The sequence below is a fragment of the Terrapene carolina genome, unplaced genomic scaffold, assembly GCF_002925995.2.
Source record: "Terrapene carolina triunguis isolate 2854851 unplaced genomic scaffold, T_m_triunguis-2.0 Scaffold1054, whole genome shotgun sequence".
Lineage (NCBI taxonomy): Eukaryota > Metazoa > Chordata > Testudines > Emydidae > Terrapene > Terrapene triunguis.
This window is the reverse complement of record NW_020665405.1, coordinates 942,574-959,486: the sequence shown is the minus strand read 5'-3', so window position 1 is coordinate 959,486 and position 16,913 is coordinate 942,574. Positions and strand designations below refer to the sequence as shown.

The window sequence follows — 16,913 nt, the reverse complement described above, 5'->3', positions numbered from 1 at the left end:
ACCTGCCGCAGGGCTCCCCACCCCAGCTCACCTCTGCTACGCCCCCTCCCCGAGCACGCCATTGCTGCTCCACTTCTCCCACCTTCCAGGCTTGCGTTGCCAATCAGCTGTTTGGCGCCGCAAGCCTGGGAGGGGAGGAGAATTAGAGTGGGGGCGGCATGCTCGGGGAGGAGGCGGAGCAGAGGTGAGCTGGGGTGGGGAGCTGCTGCACGGGTCCCCGGGGGGGGAGCTGCCTCAGGGGGGCACCTCAGGGCGGGGGGGGGAGCTGCTGCGGGGGGGGACGCCTCAGGGAGGAGGGAGGGGCGGGGAGCTGCCGCAGGGCTGGGGGGGGCACACAAGGTGGAAGTTTCGCCTAGGGCGCAAAACTTCCTTGCACCGGCCCTGGGTGCCCCACATGTTATGATTGCCTTCTATGATGTTATGATTACCTTCGATGATGAGATAACTGGCTCTGTGGATATGGGGAAAGTGGTGGATGTGATATATCTTGACCTTAGCAAAGCTTTTGATACTGTCTCCCACAGTATTCTTGCCAGCAAGTTAAAGAAGTATGGATTGGATGAATGGACTATAAGGTGGATAGAAAGCTGGCTAGATTGTCGGGCTCAACAGGTAGTGATCAATGGCTCGATGTCTAGTTGGCAGCCGGTATCAAGCAGAGTGCCCCAGGGGTCAGTCCTGGTGCTGGTTTTGGTCTACATCTTTATTAATGATCTGGATGATGGGATGAATTTCACCTTCAGCAAGTTCGCAGATGACACTAAGCTGGGGGGAGAGGTAGATACACTGGCGGGTAGGGATAGGGTTCAGAGTGACCTAGAAAAATTGGAGGATTGGGCCAAAAGAAAGCTGATGAGGTTCAACAAGGACAAGTGCAGAGTCCTGCACTTAGGATGGAAGAATCCCATGCACTGCTACAGGCTGGGGACCAACTGGCTAAACAGCAGTTCTGCAGAAAAGGACCTGGGGATTACAGTGGATGAGAAGCTGGATATGAGTCAGCAGCGTGCCCTTGTTACCAATAAGGCTAATGGCATATTGTGCTGTATTAGTAGGAGCATTGCCAGCAGATCGAGGGAAGTGATTATTCCCCTCTATTGGACACTGGTGAGGCCACTCCTGGAGTATTGTGTCCAGTTTTGGTCCCCACACTACAGAAAGTATGTGGACAAATTGGAGATAGTCCAGCGGAGGGCAACGAAAATGATTAGGGGGCTGGAGCACATGACTTATGAGGAGAGGCTGAGGGAACTGGGGTTATTTAGTCTGCAGAAGAGAAGAGTGAGGGGGGATTTGATAGCAGCCTTCAGCTACCTGAAGCGGGGTTCCAGAGGATGGAGCTAGGCTGTTCTCAGTGGTGGCAGATGACAGAACAAGAAGCAATGGTCTCAAGTTGCAGTGGGGGAGGTTTAGGTTGGCTATTAGGAAACACTATTTCACTAGAAGGGTGGTGAAGCCCTGGAATGGGTTACCTAGGGAGGTGGTGGAATCTCCCATCCTTAGAGGTTATTAACGCCCGGCTTGACAAAGCCTTGGCTGGGATGATTTGGTTGGTATTGGTCCTACTTTGAGCAGGGGATTGGACTAGATGACCTCCAGTGGTCTCTTCCAACCCTAATATTCTATGATTCTATGATACGCCTGTGTAGGACCCATGGATCTTGAAAATGTGTTATGGGGGGGTGTTCATCATCTTAGCGGTGGAGATATGTCTATAGGTTTTCCATGATGCAATCGACTTGATACAATGTTTGGTAAAGGCAGTTTTAAGTGTGTTAAGATGTGAATCCCGGACTTTCTCCTTGGAGCATATTCTTGGTATCTGAGTGCCTGGCTGTAGATTTCTTGGTGTGCTTGGGGTGGTTACTGCATCTGTGAAGGTAAGGCTACGTCTACATGAAATCAGTTACAGCGGCACATAAGCACAGATGCTCTAAGCTGAGGGGAGAGAGCTCTTCTATTGGCTTAATTACTCCACCTCCCACAAGAGGTGGTAGGTCTGTCGGCAGAAGAAGCTCTCCTGCCAACATAGCACTGTCTACCCTGGCTCTTAGGTCGGTGCTCAGGGATGTGGATTATTCCGAAGTTATACTGAAGAAATCTGTAGTGTAGACAAAGTGTGGTGATCTGTGGGTTGCTTGTATATAGTTGCCTGTAGGGTTCCATTGCTGAAGCAGAGCGTGATATCCAGGAAGTTGGTGCTGGTGTGGGAGTTTTCTAGAGAGAGTTTAATGGATGGGTGGTGGTTGTTGAAATTGTGGTGGAAATCTATGAGCAAGTTTAGGTCATCTGTCTGTGTATCAGGTATATCATTGGTTTTGTGGTGTATTTAAAACTGCCTTCCCCAAACAAGGACACTCCATCAAAGAAGTAGATCACATCCTGGAATGGGCCACCCAGATACCCTAAAGAGTATATGGAAATAAAACTCCCTCCATCCACACACCCCTAGCTGTCACCTCCCATCCCACACTAGAACCCGTATGGGGCATCATTAAAAAATTACAACCCATACTTGATGAGGAACATGTTCTGAAAGAAATCTTTCCTGAATGCCTTCTTCTGGCCTTCACACAACCCCCCAGCCTCTCCCAGCTCATCATCAGAAGCAAGAAGACCAGGACCCACCAATTCAAAGCGGCACCAGATCCTGCCCGAACAACAGTTGCAAAACCTGTAGACATATCTTCACTGCTGTGATGATCAATACCCCCCACAACACACATTTCAAGATCCATGGGTCCCAGCACATGCCTATCACAACATGTGGGGCACCTCATCCAGTGCACTAAATGCCACAGTAACAATGATGCGGGTGTAACCAGACAATCACTATGCTCTCGAACAAACTCACACAGGAAAATGATGAAAGAGAAAAACAGCACATCACCTCGGGGTGAGCACTTTGCACAAAACGATCACTCTATACCTGACCTCTCAGTCCTCATCCTCCAAGGAAACCTGCACAACCCCTTCAAAAGATGAACCTGGGAGCTTAAATTCATAACTTTGCTAGACACTAAATACCGTGGACTGAAGAGAGACACTGGATTTATGGCTTATTACAACAATCTGTAACCCACTAACAACCCCCTCACCCAAGCTGACTCCCCCCCTCCCGCCGTCCTTCCTCCCATGACTTCCCCCCATGTCACTTCACCTTGAATAGTCCCTTGAAATATGTATTTTCTTTCACTAAACAATCTGTTCCATCTTGTATTTAGCTGTGACACACTGAGCACATTCCCAGCCCTGAAGAAGAGCTCTGTGCAGCTCGAAAGCTTCTCTCTCACCAACAGAAGTTGGTGCACTAAAATCATTTACCTCACCCACCTTGTCTCTCTGTGTACAGCTTATGAATTCTGTTTGATTTTGGAAACTTTATGGGTATCTGTAACACGCTGCAGACTCCACTTTGAATGGTGGGTGTCTGTGGTGCCATATGTCTCCATATGGAGCTAAAATGCACAGGAGCTGACTGGAGAAATTCATGTCCTGGCACAGGGCTAACAAAGGGGAGAGTTGTTAAACTTTGATGATTTTCTGTTCAAATGGAGCATCTGTGAACAAAGAGATGGCTGCTGCCCAAGGCACACCAGATGAGGCTGATTGGAAGGTCATCTGACAAAGGGGGTCAGGGGTTATAAGAGAAAAGGTCTCTCACTGGCCATTTGAGAAAGAGAGACAGAGAGAGACAGAGAGGGGAGACAAGAAGCAGAAGGAAACTGGCTGCAGGAATAAGAGAAGACTTCATGATCTGGAGGAGAAGCCATGTGCAGAAGGAGGTATTTGGGCTCCTTAGAGGAGTCCAGAGAACGCTCCACAATGGTGAGGAAACTGAGGCAGGGAAATGCGTCCAGATGCGCTGTTAATTTGTCTAGCGCTGGGTAATTCTTGTGCTATCTACAGTAATGAACAATTGGATTTAGACTCCTTTGAAAAGCCTGTGTGTCTGTTTGCTTCCCCATCACATGTCCCTGAAGGATGTGGGAACCTGGGGACAATGAAATGACTAATGGACATGCCACCATAGAGCAATGATGCCATGATGGGATAGCCATGCTGTTGATGGAAGAGTAGATAGGTAAAGATAGACAGAGAGAGAAAAAGAGCCCTGTGCAGATCTCAAAGTCCTTTGAAGATATTCGCTTTCAGCCCCATGTCAAGCAGGGAGTGAACATCTCCCTGCAATACAGAAGGGGAAGCTGAGGCACAGAGAGGGGATGATATCTGCTCAAAGTCACACAGAGCCAGGGATAGAACCCAGGCGTTCTGTCTCCCACTCCAGCAGCATCCCCTCTGCCCCAGAAACTGCAGGAGAGTCTGTGGTGTCTGTGCATCCATCCTGCACTTAGGCAAAGCAGCAAAAATCAGAAAGTGAGTGAGAAGCTGGGGAACCGGTTCTCGTTTGGCTGCATCAGTTGCTCTGGAGTCAGTGATGTGTGTGTCCTGCTTTGCAGGCTGCCTGGAGGGGGACAGAATTTCATGGTAAATATTTGATGAGGGTTTTGGAGGAATTTGTTAAAAGGCTGCTCCAGTGAATGATTCATCAGGGTGGGAAGAGATTAAAGCATTTCCCCCGGCTGCATCATGGCCCCTTGGAGCATCCAGAGCCCTAGCTGCTCTCCCGTGCGCTCACCACTAGCGCTGATCTGGGCAAGACACTCCTGTGCCTCTTGCCTTGTGACCTGGGTCTATCGCTCAGCCTGTTCAGCGGCTGGCGGGATCGATGGGTAGCTGCAGCTTTTCCCTGTGACCACTAGAGGCCAGTGTTCCCACTGCTGCTGCAGATCCTTTCTCTTCGCCATCAGACCCAAGGCTTTTGCCCTCCATCTCGTTCCCACAGCCTCTCGAAGACATGGCTTCACTTAGCCCACCGGGGCGGGGAAGCAGGACACACTGAAGGTGGCAGGAGGAGCATGGAAGTGGGGGGCATCATGGGGAGAGGGTAGCATGGGGCAGGGGGCAGAGAAAAGGGGGGTTGCCCCACATAGCACCAGCACAGGGCACAAGGAGGTTGGGGCTTGTGGGTCAGAGCTAAGGTTATTACTGAGATATGTCATGTGAATTTCCACACCTAAAGCCCTGCTGCTAAGCGAAAGCTGTTGTCAGGGTAACAAGCACTATGTTTCCACTCCCACAGCTGCTCCTCTGCAGGGCTTTGAGGCTCAGCCTGGCTGAATATTGTGTGCTTTGTATGTGGACTTTATGAGGGTATTTATGGTAAATGCCTCCTTGCAGTACAGGATAGGAGGTTTCCAATTCTTGGGTCAGAGAGGAGGGGATGGTCCCAGCTGAACTGACCTCATGGCCGGGGCTGAGGGGGTATCTCATGGGGAGGTAAAATCCTCTCATGCCACAGGTCCCCTCCTGTACCCTGGGGCGGATAGCCCTGCCCATCTCCCCAGGGGGCTGGGAGGGTAAATGCATTAAAGAAGGTGAGGCACCCAGATACCACGGTGATGGTACCTGAGACAGAGAGGGACATGCAGGCCCAGAGACACAAAGCAAAGCTCAATGCCGCATTTAATCACCCATGGGCCCAAACTTCCTGGGAGCTGGGAGCAGACATGGGATAGAGCAGCCAGGCTGGGCTCCTCCCCAAACTCCCCACAGCCGGAGGCCGCCGCCTGCCCCAGAATCTGGAGGAGCCTGGGATGAGCTGCAGGTTCTGCCTCGGGGCTCAGCTCCCACTGACCTGCTTGTGGCAGCGGCACTGACACCAGCGTGTGCGCAGCAGGCTGCGTGTTACACCTGCCTGGCTCTGGTGCAAGTGAGGCACTAGGTGCCAGACAATGGAGAAGAGGGGGGGAATGGGCCTGGCGCAGAGCAGGGCAGACAGAGGGGGCAGGTGCTGACTGCCCGGGGATGGACTCTGTCCAACTGAGGACATCACTGGGGGCACCCTAATATCCTTCCTGCGTGTCCATGTTATACTCACTCCCGTCTGGTCCAGCATGGTTGCCCTCCTGAGACTCCAGCCTGGTCTTGGCCTGGGCAAGGGGGCAGGTCCCCCCGGGGCTGTGGCTGGGGTCTGTGTTACCGTGGTGGCAGCACCCAGGGCTGTGTGGCTCCTGGCTCCCCACGCTGGCATCCTCCTCCTCCGCCTGCTGCTTGCACAGGTGGTGCTCCACCATCATCTGGAGCTCTGCAGGAGAGAGAAAGGCCGGGGATGAGCAACGCGCGGGGGCTTGCGGCTAAAGGGGGAACTCCTGGCCCACGTGGGTAATCAGGCACTTGGACACATGCCCAGTGTCTCTCCAATGGGGGACACAGTACATCCAGTGCTGGGACACCCCAGGTCAGACCTGATCCTGACAGCCCCCAGGCCTGTCCCCAGTGCTAAGCCACGCCGGTCAGAGCCGGTGCTGATCTGTCTGTGCCCGTCTCCAGCACTGAGTCACTCTTTGCCCATTCCCAGTGCTGATCCTCTCCCCCCCGGTGCCCGTCCCTGGCACTGAGTTGCCCCGGATCAGACCTGGTGCGGATCCCCTGGTGGCGACTGGGTGTGAACAGGGTGAGATGACAAGATGGTTTTAACCCCAATGTCCTGTCTATCAGGACAGTGGCAGTAGCTCTGTGGTCCATGAGTCTAGGCCCCAGTGGGACCGTGCCCCTGAACAAGTACAGGATCAGCCCAGCAGAGGGAGAGACACAGCAGGGTGAGGCCAGTACACAGCCAGGTTCTCAGTGGAGGTGAAGATGAGAGGGACAGGGCATGAGGTGGAGAGAGGCAATGAGCTGTGGAAAAGGTTCTTTGTGCCAACAATGGCTGGGCCCTGCCAAGGGACAGAGGAGGCTGATTCCTGGTGATGGGAGGGCGGGCAGTAGAGAGAGATGACTGGTGAAAAGTGACAAAGCTTCTAACCCCAGGGCCCCAGGCCCCAGGGGAGGGAGGGCAAAGCAGGGGGGTGTTAGAAACAAAGACGACAGTCCAGTCCTGAGATGGACATGGAAAAGGGGCTGGGACCCCATGTGCTGGGAGGCAGCAGGGAGGACATTGAGGGCAACTGCAGCAGCCAAGGCTCTGAAGAAAGCAAAGTCTGTGACCAGGTGGGGAGGGGTGGAGATGAGGCCATGCAGATCCCCTGCTGCTCTGCTGGCTGCAATTGGTGAGGTGCTCACTGCGGATGGACTGGGAAGGTCTGAGTCAGGGAAGGCTCCCGGCTCTGCAAGTCCCTTATTGACTTATCCTTTCTACAGCACCTTTCACCTGGAGATCCTCACAGGAATCCGTTCACCCTCCACACACTGAAATGCAGCCACCTTTGGGGTGGAGCACAGCAGCTGTTCAACAGCCTCACTGCACTGCGAAACAACCATGTAGGAAGGAGGTGAAGAACAAAAGCCAGAGGGTGGATTCATTGTAGCCATGTTTGAGGCGAAACGCCAGAGCTTCACCCCCCGAGAACAACACCAGGGTATCTGCACCCCCCACCAACACAGGTTCAGAGAGCAGAGCGCCCCCTATGGCATCACCAACCCCACTTCTTCTGCAGCACCTGAGCTCCCCTTGGGCACCCATCCGAGATCAGGCTATGCCTAGTACTGTTTAGCTTGCAAGCTCAGAGCACATATTTAGCTCACGCCTTCTTTTCTTATACTGCTAGCAACACAATTATTCATTTAAAAATAACGCCACCGACATGTTAGCTGCTGCATCATTAACCGTGGAGTGGAACTGGGACACACTGTCAAGCCACAAGGCTACTCAATTTAGCAACCCAGTGTGCTTAATAGGTGTTCGAAATGGGTCCAAGCCCAGCTCACAGCTCCACACACCTCAAGCTGGAGGGGATGGGCGATGCCCCGGATACCCACACCCACAGCCACTTCCCAGACCTTCAATGACCCCGTCTTTAGAATGGGGGAAGGCACGCTGGCCTGTGAGCACAGTAGCAACCTGGAGTGAAATGGGCAGGACTCCCCTGCACTATATAACACCAACTGCTCGCTGGCTGGTAAATGTCAGGAAGGGAACGGGGCTGTTCTTTCCCTGTGTGCAGAATGAATACAAGCAAGCGCCTATTCTCTGCTCCCCCAGTTCAGAGGGTCTCTCCAGAGGCCCCTAGTGCCAGATGTTGGCAGGTATGAACATGGGACAAGACTGGGGGAGGACAAAGGGGGCAGTTGGCAGGGAAATGGAGCAAGGCTCAGAGGGAGAGGGAGGGAATGTGAGATGGAAGACGGGGTGGATGAAGGAAGCATGAGAGGACAGAAGCATTTCCCAGAGAGAAGCAGGCGTGAGATGTGCCCGCTGCATGTCCTTGTGCCTCCCAACAGCAGCGGGAAGCGGAGGGCGTGCCACGGTACCTTTCATGGTGGGGGTGGTGCGGGGGACCTTCTTCCTCTGTCTGGGTGACATGGACAGACCTGGCTGCAAAGAGAGGGAAGGCCAGGTCACAACAGGACATTGCACGGCACTAGAGCAACCAGAGCTAGAGGCGCCAGCGGCTGCGTTGGTAGTTTGCTGGGGAGTGGGGCTGGCATCCAGCAGGCTCAGAACAGACCACACTGCCCCCCCTGCCCCCCACAACACAGGTCCCAGGGTGCTTTTGGTCAGGATGGAGCAATGCCTGCTGGGACCTGCCCACATTCTCATGTTCAGCCTGGGAGGGTGGCACAGGGAGAGGGGTGTGTGGGCAGTGAGGTCTCACCACCTGGATCCCAATGGAGCAATGACCAGCGGGCAGCCCTGCTATAGCTAAGGGGCCCCAGATGTCGGCTGATTACAATGAATCAAGTGCAGTGCTGGTATCCTGTACGTCCCCCTCCTCCAGCCCCAAGTGCACCCCCAGACACCCCACAACCTACTGCACACAGAGGTGCACATGCACTCTCACTCCCCCACCCCTTTGGAAGAGCTTTGGTGAGGGAGCCTGTGGAGTGGCTAGGAGGGCTGGGGGCTGCCTGCAGATGGGACTGGAGGCTGATGGGGGCACCTCCTGGGTGTGGCTCATTTCACTGTCACAGCTGGGACATACGGGGGACTGGTTACAGATTTCATATAAATCCTTCCTGGAGCTCAGAGAGAACCGAGATTCCTTCCCGACACCCGTGCACGCAGTCTGTCTGCTTCCACGGCCCTCACCCATCCACAGCCCCCACCTGCCCACCCCCGGCCATGCCCACTCCCCCACAGCTAGGCACGTGCACATTCACACACCACACACAGCCTCCCACACTTCCTTTACCCCTGCCCCTGCCCCCACACACGGTCTCTCCTGCCTGCTAGCTCAGGTCTGGAGTCGCCCGGGGGAGCTGGGTCCTGGGAGTAGCCCAATGGCCTCTCCTCGTCCGTGCTCCCTACACCACTGTTCTCCAAGAATGGCAGGCTCTTGGCCCGCTGGGCCCAGGGATCAGGCTAGGCTGAGCTGACTGACAGAACCGCTCTGCCCTGCTGCTCTGGGCTGACCAGGAACATGAGACTCAGGTATGTTCCTGCTAGGAAATGCAAGGCATGCAGGAGTCCTACCGCGCTGGGTGCCCGTGTGCAGGACTGCCAGCCCCTTCCAAACCACAGAGGAGGGTGCGTGAGACAAGGAGGCACCTACCTTCAGCAATGGGTTGGGGAGCCGGTCCTCGTCGATTTCTGTGGGGCGGAGGGGGCATGTGGAAATGGGGAGAAAAAGAATGGGGTGGGAGAGAAAAGGAGCAACAGGTTAATAGAGAGAAGACTCCAGGAACTGATCACATCCAGGTGGATGCTCAGGAGCAGATCCAGCCCTGGGGATCATCATCAGCTGCTTTATAACACATTGCGTTCAAACCATTAACCCTCTCCCCGCCGACCATACAAATCCTTTGTATTTCCATAGTGTCCCCGCCCGGCTGGGGATCTCAAAACACTGCAGAAATATGGATTAACTTCATTGCAGCACCCAACAAGTGAGGGGGCAGGTCAGGGGGCTCAACTCTGGGTCTACAGAGGGGGAAACAGCTGGGCTATTTGCTCAGACACTCTTCCTGCCCCATCAAGCAGCCAGAGGCTGGGCCAGACTGACCACGCCCCTCATGTGTCATTCCCACCACTGCAAAGTGGGTGCAAAACACCACCCATTCAGCACGGCAGCACTTTGTGCCCACTTAGAATCATAGAATCGTAGAAGATTTGGGTTGGAAGAGACCTCAGGAGGTCATCTAGTCCAATCCCCTGCTCAAAGCAGCACGAACCCCAACTAAATCATCCCAGCCAGGGCTTTGTCAAGCTGGGTCTTAAAAACCTCTAAGAATGGAGATTCCACCACCTCCCTGGGTAACCCATTCCAGTGCTTCACCACTCTCCTAGTGAAATAGTGTTTCCTAATATCCAACCTAAACCTCCCCCACTGCAACTTGAGACCATTGCTCCTTGTTCTGTCATCTGCCACCACTGAGAACTGGGCTGGGCAGCAGCGGGTCATGTAGGGTGACCAGATGTCACGATTTTATAGGGACAGTCCCTTTTTTTTGGTCTTTTTCTTATATAGGCTCCTATTACTCCCCACCTCCTGTCCCGATTTTTCACATTTGCTATCTGGTCACCCTAGCCGGTCATGCCCTGGCCAGGAGTCTCAGTTTATTGCTGGTGAATGCATTGGCTCAGTCCCAGGGAGCATGCTGGCTCCTAGCGCCCAGCAATGGAGTCTCTGTGCCAGGGCACCACAGCCCATGCTGGCGTGGGACACACGGCACAGCAGGCCTGATGCTGCCGGACTCACCCTGACCCACACTGAGGCAGCTCCAGTTGCTGATGATTTGCAGCAGCGTTGCTGAGATCAGGATCAGGCCCAGCCTGCTTGGTTTATTTGTTCCCCGTTTTTCCCTGGTGAGGTCAGAGCCTGTAGAGCCGAGTCCCTGCTGGGCAGCCTGGGTGAGTGGCCCCCTCTCCTCCCAGGCACAGGCACAGGGTGGGGGCAGCATGAGCCTCCCAGAGCGCGCGCGCGCGCGTGTGTGTGTGTGTGTGTGTGTGTGCGCGCGCTCTCTCTTTGTACAGAGGGCCTATGGAATGGGTGTATTTGTGGGTGGTGGTCTGTGCAGGGTGTGTACAGAGTGTGTGGGGAGAGCATGTATCTGCACAGCAGGGGAGGGTGTGTATGTGTGAGATTCCATGGGCTCTCTGCCTGTGTCTCTCCACCTCCCACCAGGATTGAGCTGGGATGCTGTCGCCATGACAATATCTGCTCCAACAGACTAAAAAAATCCCCCAGTTTTAAAACACTTTCCCACTCAGCAATGAGTACCCGACCCGTAGCATCTCGATTGCCTGGGAAACAAAAGAGGGTGTTGCCATGGTAACCAGAATTTCACTGAGAGGCTGCAGGAGCTTGTGGTCCTCAGGAGGGTCCTCAATGGAGCCAGGGTCGATGGGTATCATAGGCCAAGGGAGGCTAAATTTCCCCTAATCTAGACTGTGGCCCCGCCCACGCTCCCCACTCACCCGGCTCCGAAGCTGGCAGAGGCTCAGCTCCTGCCCCAGCCTGGAGCTAGGGGTTTGTCTCGCAGCTGGGGCCTGGTGCAGGCTGGGGCGGCTTGGGCCAGACCTGGGGTCAGGCTGGCCAGAGCGACTGGAGCAGGCAGGCCAGGAGAGGGGGAGGGGCTCTGGCCAAGGATGTGTGTGTGAGAGGGGAGCTCAGTGGGGCCTCAGTTGGAAAAGATGGCAGACTAGCCTCCCTGAAGGGGGGGTTCACCTGCTGCCCATGAATAGAGCCCTTGGTCCTCTCCCCTTCCTAGACCTCTGAAGCACTGGGATAAAGAAAGAAAGAAAGAACATTATGTTGTGACATTGCAGCCTCCATTGTAGCAATGGTGGATTCTCCATCATGGGCAATTTTTAAATCCAGATTTGATTGTTGTCTAAAAGTTCTCCTTTTAGGGATTAATTCACAGCAGGTCTCTGGCCTGTGCTGTACAGGAGGCCAGACTAGATGATCACAGTGGCCCCTTCTGGACTTAGAATCTATGAATGTCTTAGGGTTTGTCTACACTTAAAATGCTACAGCAGCACAGCTGCACCGCTGTAGTGCTTCAGTGTCGACATTACCTAGGGTGACGGGAGAAGCCCTCCACCTCCCTGAGAGGTGGTACCTAGGTTGACAGTTAAACCAATTTAATTTTCTAGTGCAGACCAGACGTCAGTAAGAGGGACCTCTAGCAAGGCACCGCTGTTTGATTTTCTCATAGCTAATCTGGGCAAAGTACAGTGTGAGATGGAAGACAAATCCACTAGGCTCAGCAAACTGGGCCTCATATTAGATGCCACACAGTACAGGCTGGTCCTCTCTGGCTGTGTCTACACTAGGCTAATTGTCAGAGGACACCAGCATTTTAACCACTGTGATGCAGGTCTTGGTGACAAGGTGGGAATAACGTGGCTGAGCCCTATCTACACTAGCGCCTCCACCAGGTGGGGTTGCACCAGGAGGGGTTTTCCAAACAGGCTTATGGCCAGGGCCGTAGAAATATTGCTGAAGGAGCCTGCCAATAGACAAGTAAATCAGCTGTTACAGGGGGGATTTGGGGAGCTTGACCTCTCTCCCATAATTAGAATAATAGAATCATAGGGTTAGAATCAAGGGTCATGTAGTCTAACCCCCTGCTAAGATGCAGGATTTGTTGTGTGTAAACCATCACAGACACATGGCTCCAGCCTCCTTTTGAAACCTCCAGTGAAGGAACTTCCACAACCTCCCAGGGCGTCTGTTCCACGGTCCTATTATTCTTACAGTTCGGAAGTTTTTCCTGAGATTAAATCTATATCTGCTGTGCTGTAGTTAAAGATCAACTTTTCGCCATTTTTTTATGGCAGCCATTCAAATATACAAGAAGACCACTATCATGTCCCCCCTCTTAATCTCCTCTTTTCCAAACTAAACATACCCAGTAGCTTCAGCCTTTGCTCATATGGCTGGCGTTCCATCCCTTTCGTCATCTTTGCCGCTCGCCTCTGGATCTTTTCCAGTTTCTCTACATTCTGTCTATACAGTAGTGACCAAAACTGGACACAGTACTCCAGCTGAGGCCTAACCAGCGCCGAGTAGAGTGGTACTATCACCTCCCGTGACTTGCATGCTATGCCTCTGTTAATGCACCTAAAATTGCATTTGCTTTTTTTGCAACAGCATCGAGTTGCTGATTCATGTTGAGGTTGTTGAGGTTGTGATCCACCACTACTCCCAGATCCTTTTCAGCAGTGTGGCTGCCAAGCCGTTCTCTATTTGCGCGCTTGTTTCCTCCCCACCCCCAAGTCTAGCACCTTACATTTGTCTTTGTTGAATTTGATTTTGTTGATTTTGTTGTCTATAGCCCAGTTCTCCACTTTATTAAGATCTCTCTGAATTTTAGCTCTATCCTCCAAAGTATTGGCAACCCCTGTGCAGTAGCGTAGCTGGGCGGGGGGGGGGGGGGGGGAGGGGGGCGGCCCGCGGAGCGCTTGGCACAAGTGGCGCCTTGTTAATTTTTGCTGTGAACAGGGGGGGCGGACATAAAAAAAGGCGCCACCCGCTGCGGCGCTTGTACTCACCGGGCGGCGCTCCGGGTCTTCGGCGGCACTTCGGCGGCGGATCCTTCACTTGCTCCGGGTCTTCAGCGGCATTTTGGCGGCAGGTCCTTCAGTGCCGCCGAAGACCCGGAGCGCCGCCCAGTGAGTACAAGCGCCGCAGCGGGTGGCACCTTTTTTTATGTCCGCCCCCCCCTGTTCGCTCCACCTGGCTATGTCACTGCCCCTGTGACACACTCTACCTCAGAATGACACAATGTAACCCTCATATTCATCATTCATATATGGTTGTGATATTTCGTACAAAGCATGCCATGTAAGGTATCATATGAAAAGTCATGATCTGCTAGAACCCATTGTTCTGTCCAAATATGTATATTATTAGTGTGTATGAAGTTATGAGATTGTGCTGTATGGCTGTTACTGAAATAGGCTGTCAGTCTGCTAGTGACATACAAAGGGTCCCTGCCCAGGTGGTTGTTTGTTGACCGTCCATTAATCAACTGTGTGACTCAACTATGCAAGCACCACACAATGGGAACTGCTCGATCACTGTGACTTGGGGGCTGCTTGATTACTGTGACTTGGCAAAGCCCACCAGGACATGCCTGGGCTAGTGTCTGCCAGATACATGGGCCAAAGGTATCAAACAAGGGACAATAGCACCATGTCTTGGCTTTTCTCCTCCCCACCTATGCTGGAAACTACCAGAATGCCAAGAAGACTAAGCTCATCTGAGGAGACGGTCCAGGCTTCAGTGGGTGAGAACATTACTTGATCTAAATACTGCCTAGTGGAATAAGGCTTAAGATTTAGACTGTGCACTTATCTTTTATTTTCTTTGGCAACCATCTCTGTCCTTTGATGCCTACCACTTATAATTATGTAAAATCTATCCTTCAGTAGTTAATAAACTTGTTTTATCAGTAGTTAATAAACTTGTTTTAATCAAGCCCTCGGATCGCTACCCCTTCCTGCTTCTCCACGTGGGCACCAATGATACTGCCAAGAATGACCTTGAGCGGATCACTGCAGACTACGTGGCTCTGGGAAGAAGGATAAAGGAGTTTGAGGCGCAAGTGGTGTTCTCGTCCATCCTCCCTGTGCAAGGAAAAGGCCTGGGTAGAGACCGTCGAATCGTGGAAGTCAACGAATGGCTACGCAGGTGGTGTCGGAGAGAAGGCTTTGGATTCTTCGACCATGGGATGGTGTTCCAAGAAGGAGGAGTGCTAGGCAGAGACGGGCTCCACCTAACGAAGAGAGGGAAGAGCATCTTCGCCAGCAGGCTGGCTAACCTAGTGAGGAGGGCTTTAAACTAGGTTCACCGGGGGAAGGAGACCAAAGCCCTGAGGTAAGTGGGGAAATGGGATCCTGGGAGGAAGCACGAGCAGGAGAGCGCAAGAGGGGAGGACTCCTGTCTCATACTGAGAAAGAGGGACGATCGATGAGTTATCTTAAGTGCCTATACACAAATGCAAGAAGCCTGGGAAACAAGCAGGGAGAACTGGAAGTCCTGGCACAGTCAGGGAACTATGATGCGATTGGGATAACAGAGACTTGGTGGGATAACTCACATGACTGGAGTACTGTCATGGATGGATATAAACTGTTCAGGAAGGACAGGCAGGGCAGAAAAGGTGGGGGAGTTGTGTTGTATGTAAGAGAGGAGTATGACTGCTCAGAGCTCCGGTATGAAACTGCAGAAAAACCTGAGTGTCTCTGGATAAAGTTGAGAAGTGTGAGCAATAAGGGTGATGTCGTGGTCGGAGTCTGCTATAGACCACCAGACCAGGGGGATGAGGTGGACGAGGCTTTCTTCTGGCAACTAGCAGAAGTTGCTAGTTCGCAGGCCCTGGTTCTCATGGGAGACTTCAATCACCCTGATATCTGCTGGGAGAGCAATACAGCGGTGCACAGACAATCCAGGAAGTTTTTGGAAAGTGTAGGGGACAATTTCCTGGTGCAAGTGCTGGAGGAACCAACTAGGGGCAGAGCTTTTCTTGACCTGCTGCTCACAAACAGGGAAGAATTAGTAGGGGAAGCAAAAGTGGATGGGAACCTGGGAGGCAGTGACCATGAGATGGTCGAGTTCAGGATCCTGACACAAGGAAGAAAGGAGAGCAGCAGAATACGAACCCTGGACTTCAGAAAAGCAGACTTTGACTCCCTCAGGGAACAGATGGGCAGGATCCCCTGGGAGAATAACATGAAGGGCAAAGGGGTCCAGGAGAGCTGGCTGTATTTTAAAGAATCCTTATTGCGGTTGCAGGAACAAACCATCCCGATGTGTAGAAAGAATAGTAAATATGGCAGGCGACCAGCTTGGCTAAACAGTGAAATCCTTGCTGATCTTAAACGCAAAAAAGAAGCTTACAAGAAGTGGAAGATTGGACAAATGACCAGGGAGGAGTATAAAACTATTGCTCAGGCATGCAGGAGTGAAATCAGGAAGGCCAAATCACACTTGGAGTTGCAGCTAGCAAGAGATGTTAAGAGTAACAAGAAGGGTTTCTTCAGGTATGTTAGCAACAAGAAGAAAGTCAAGGAAAGTGTGGGCCCCTTACTGAATGAGGGAGGCAACCTAGTGACCGAGGATGTGGAAAAAGCTAATGTACTCAATGATTTTTTTGCCTCTGTCTTCACGAACAAAGTCAGCTCCCAGACTGCTGCACTGGGCAGCACAGTATGGGGAGAAGGTGACCAGCCCTCTGTGAAGAAAGAAGTGGTTCGGAACTATTTAGAAAAACTGGACGTGCACAAGTCCATGGGGCCGGATGCGCTGCATCCGAGGGTGCTAAAGGAGTTGGCAGATGAGATTGCAGAGCCATTAGCCATTATTTTTGAAAACTCATGACGATCGGGGGAGGTCCCGGATGACTGGAAAAAGGCTAATGTAGTGCCCATCTTTAAAAAAGGGAAGGAGGAGGATCCGGGGAACTACAGGCCAGTCAGCCTCACCTCAGTCCCTGGAAAAATCATGGAGCAGGTCCTCAAGGAATCAATTATGAAACACTTAGAGGAGAGGAAAGTGATCAGGAACAGTCAGCATGGATTCACCAAGGGCAAGTCATGCCTGACTAACCTAATTGCCTTCTATGATGAGATAACTGGCTCTGTGGATGAGGGGAAAGCAGTGGATGTGTTATTCCTTGACTTTAGCAAAGCTTTTGATACGGTCTCCTACAGTATTCTTGCCGCCAAGTTAAAGAAGTATGGGCTGGATGAATGGACTGTAAGGTGGATAGAAAGCTGGCTAGATCGTCGGGCTCAACGGGTAGTGATCAATGGCTCCATGTCTAGTTGGCAGCCGGTTTCAAGCGGAGTGCCCCAAGGGTCGGTCCTGGGGCCGGTTTTGTTTAATATCTTTATTAATGATCTGTAGGATGGTGTGGACTGCACTCTCAGCAAGTTTGCCGATGACACTAAACTAGGAGGC

General features: G+C 52.6%; 1 protein-coding gene across 1 annotated transcript in view; it reads right to left on the bottom strand.

Annotated features, from left to right (window-relative positions):
- The window catches only part of PPP1R1A (protein phosphatase 1 regulatory inhibitor subunit 1A), a 68,222-nt gene that overhangs the window by 4,639 nt on the left and 46,670 nt on the right, over positions 1–16,913 (bottom strand). Inside the window, exons 3-5 of the mRNA XM_026661372.1 lie at positions 9,555–9,592; positions 8,314–8,377; positions 5,942–6,148 (exon numbers count right to left, since the gene is read on the bottom strand). Coding sequence (XP_026517157.1) covers positions 5,942–6,148; positions 8,314–8,377; positions 9,555–9,592 — 309 coding nt within the window. The remainder of the gene's footprint in view (positions 1–5,941; positions 6,149–8,313; positions 8,378–9,554; positions 9,593–16,913) is intronic.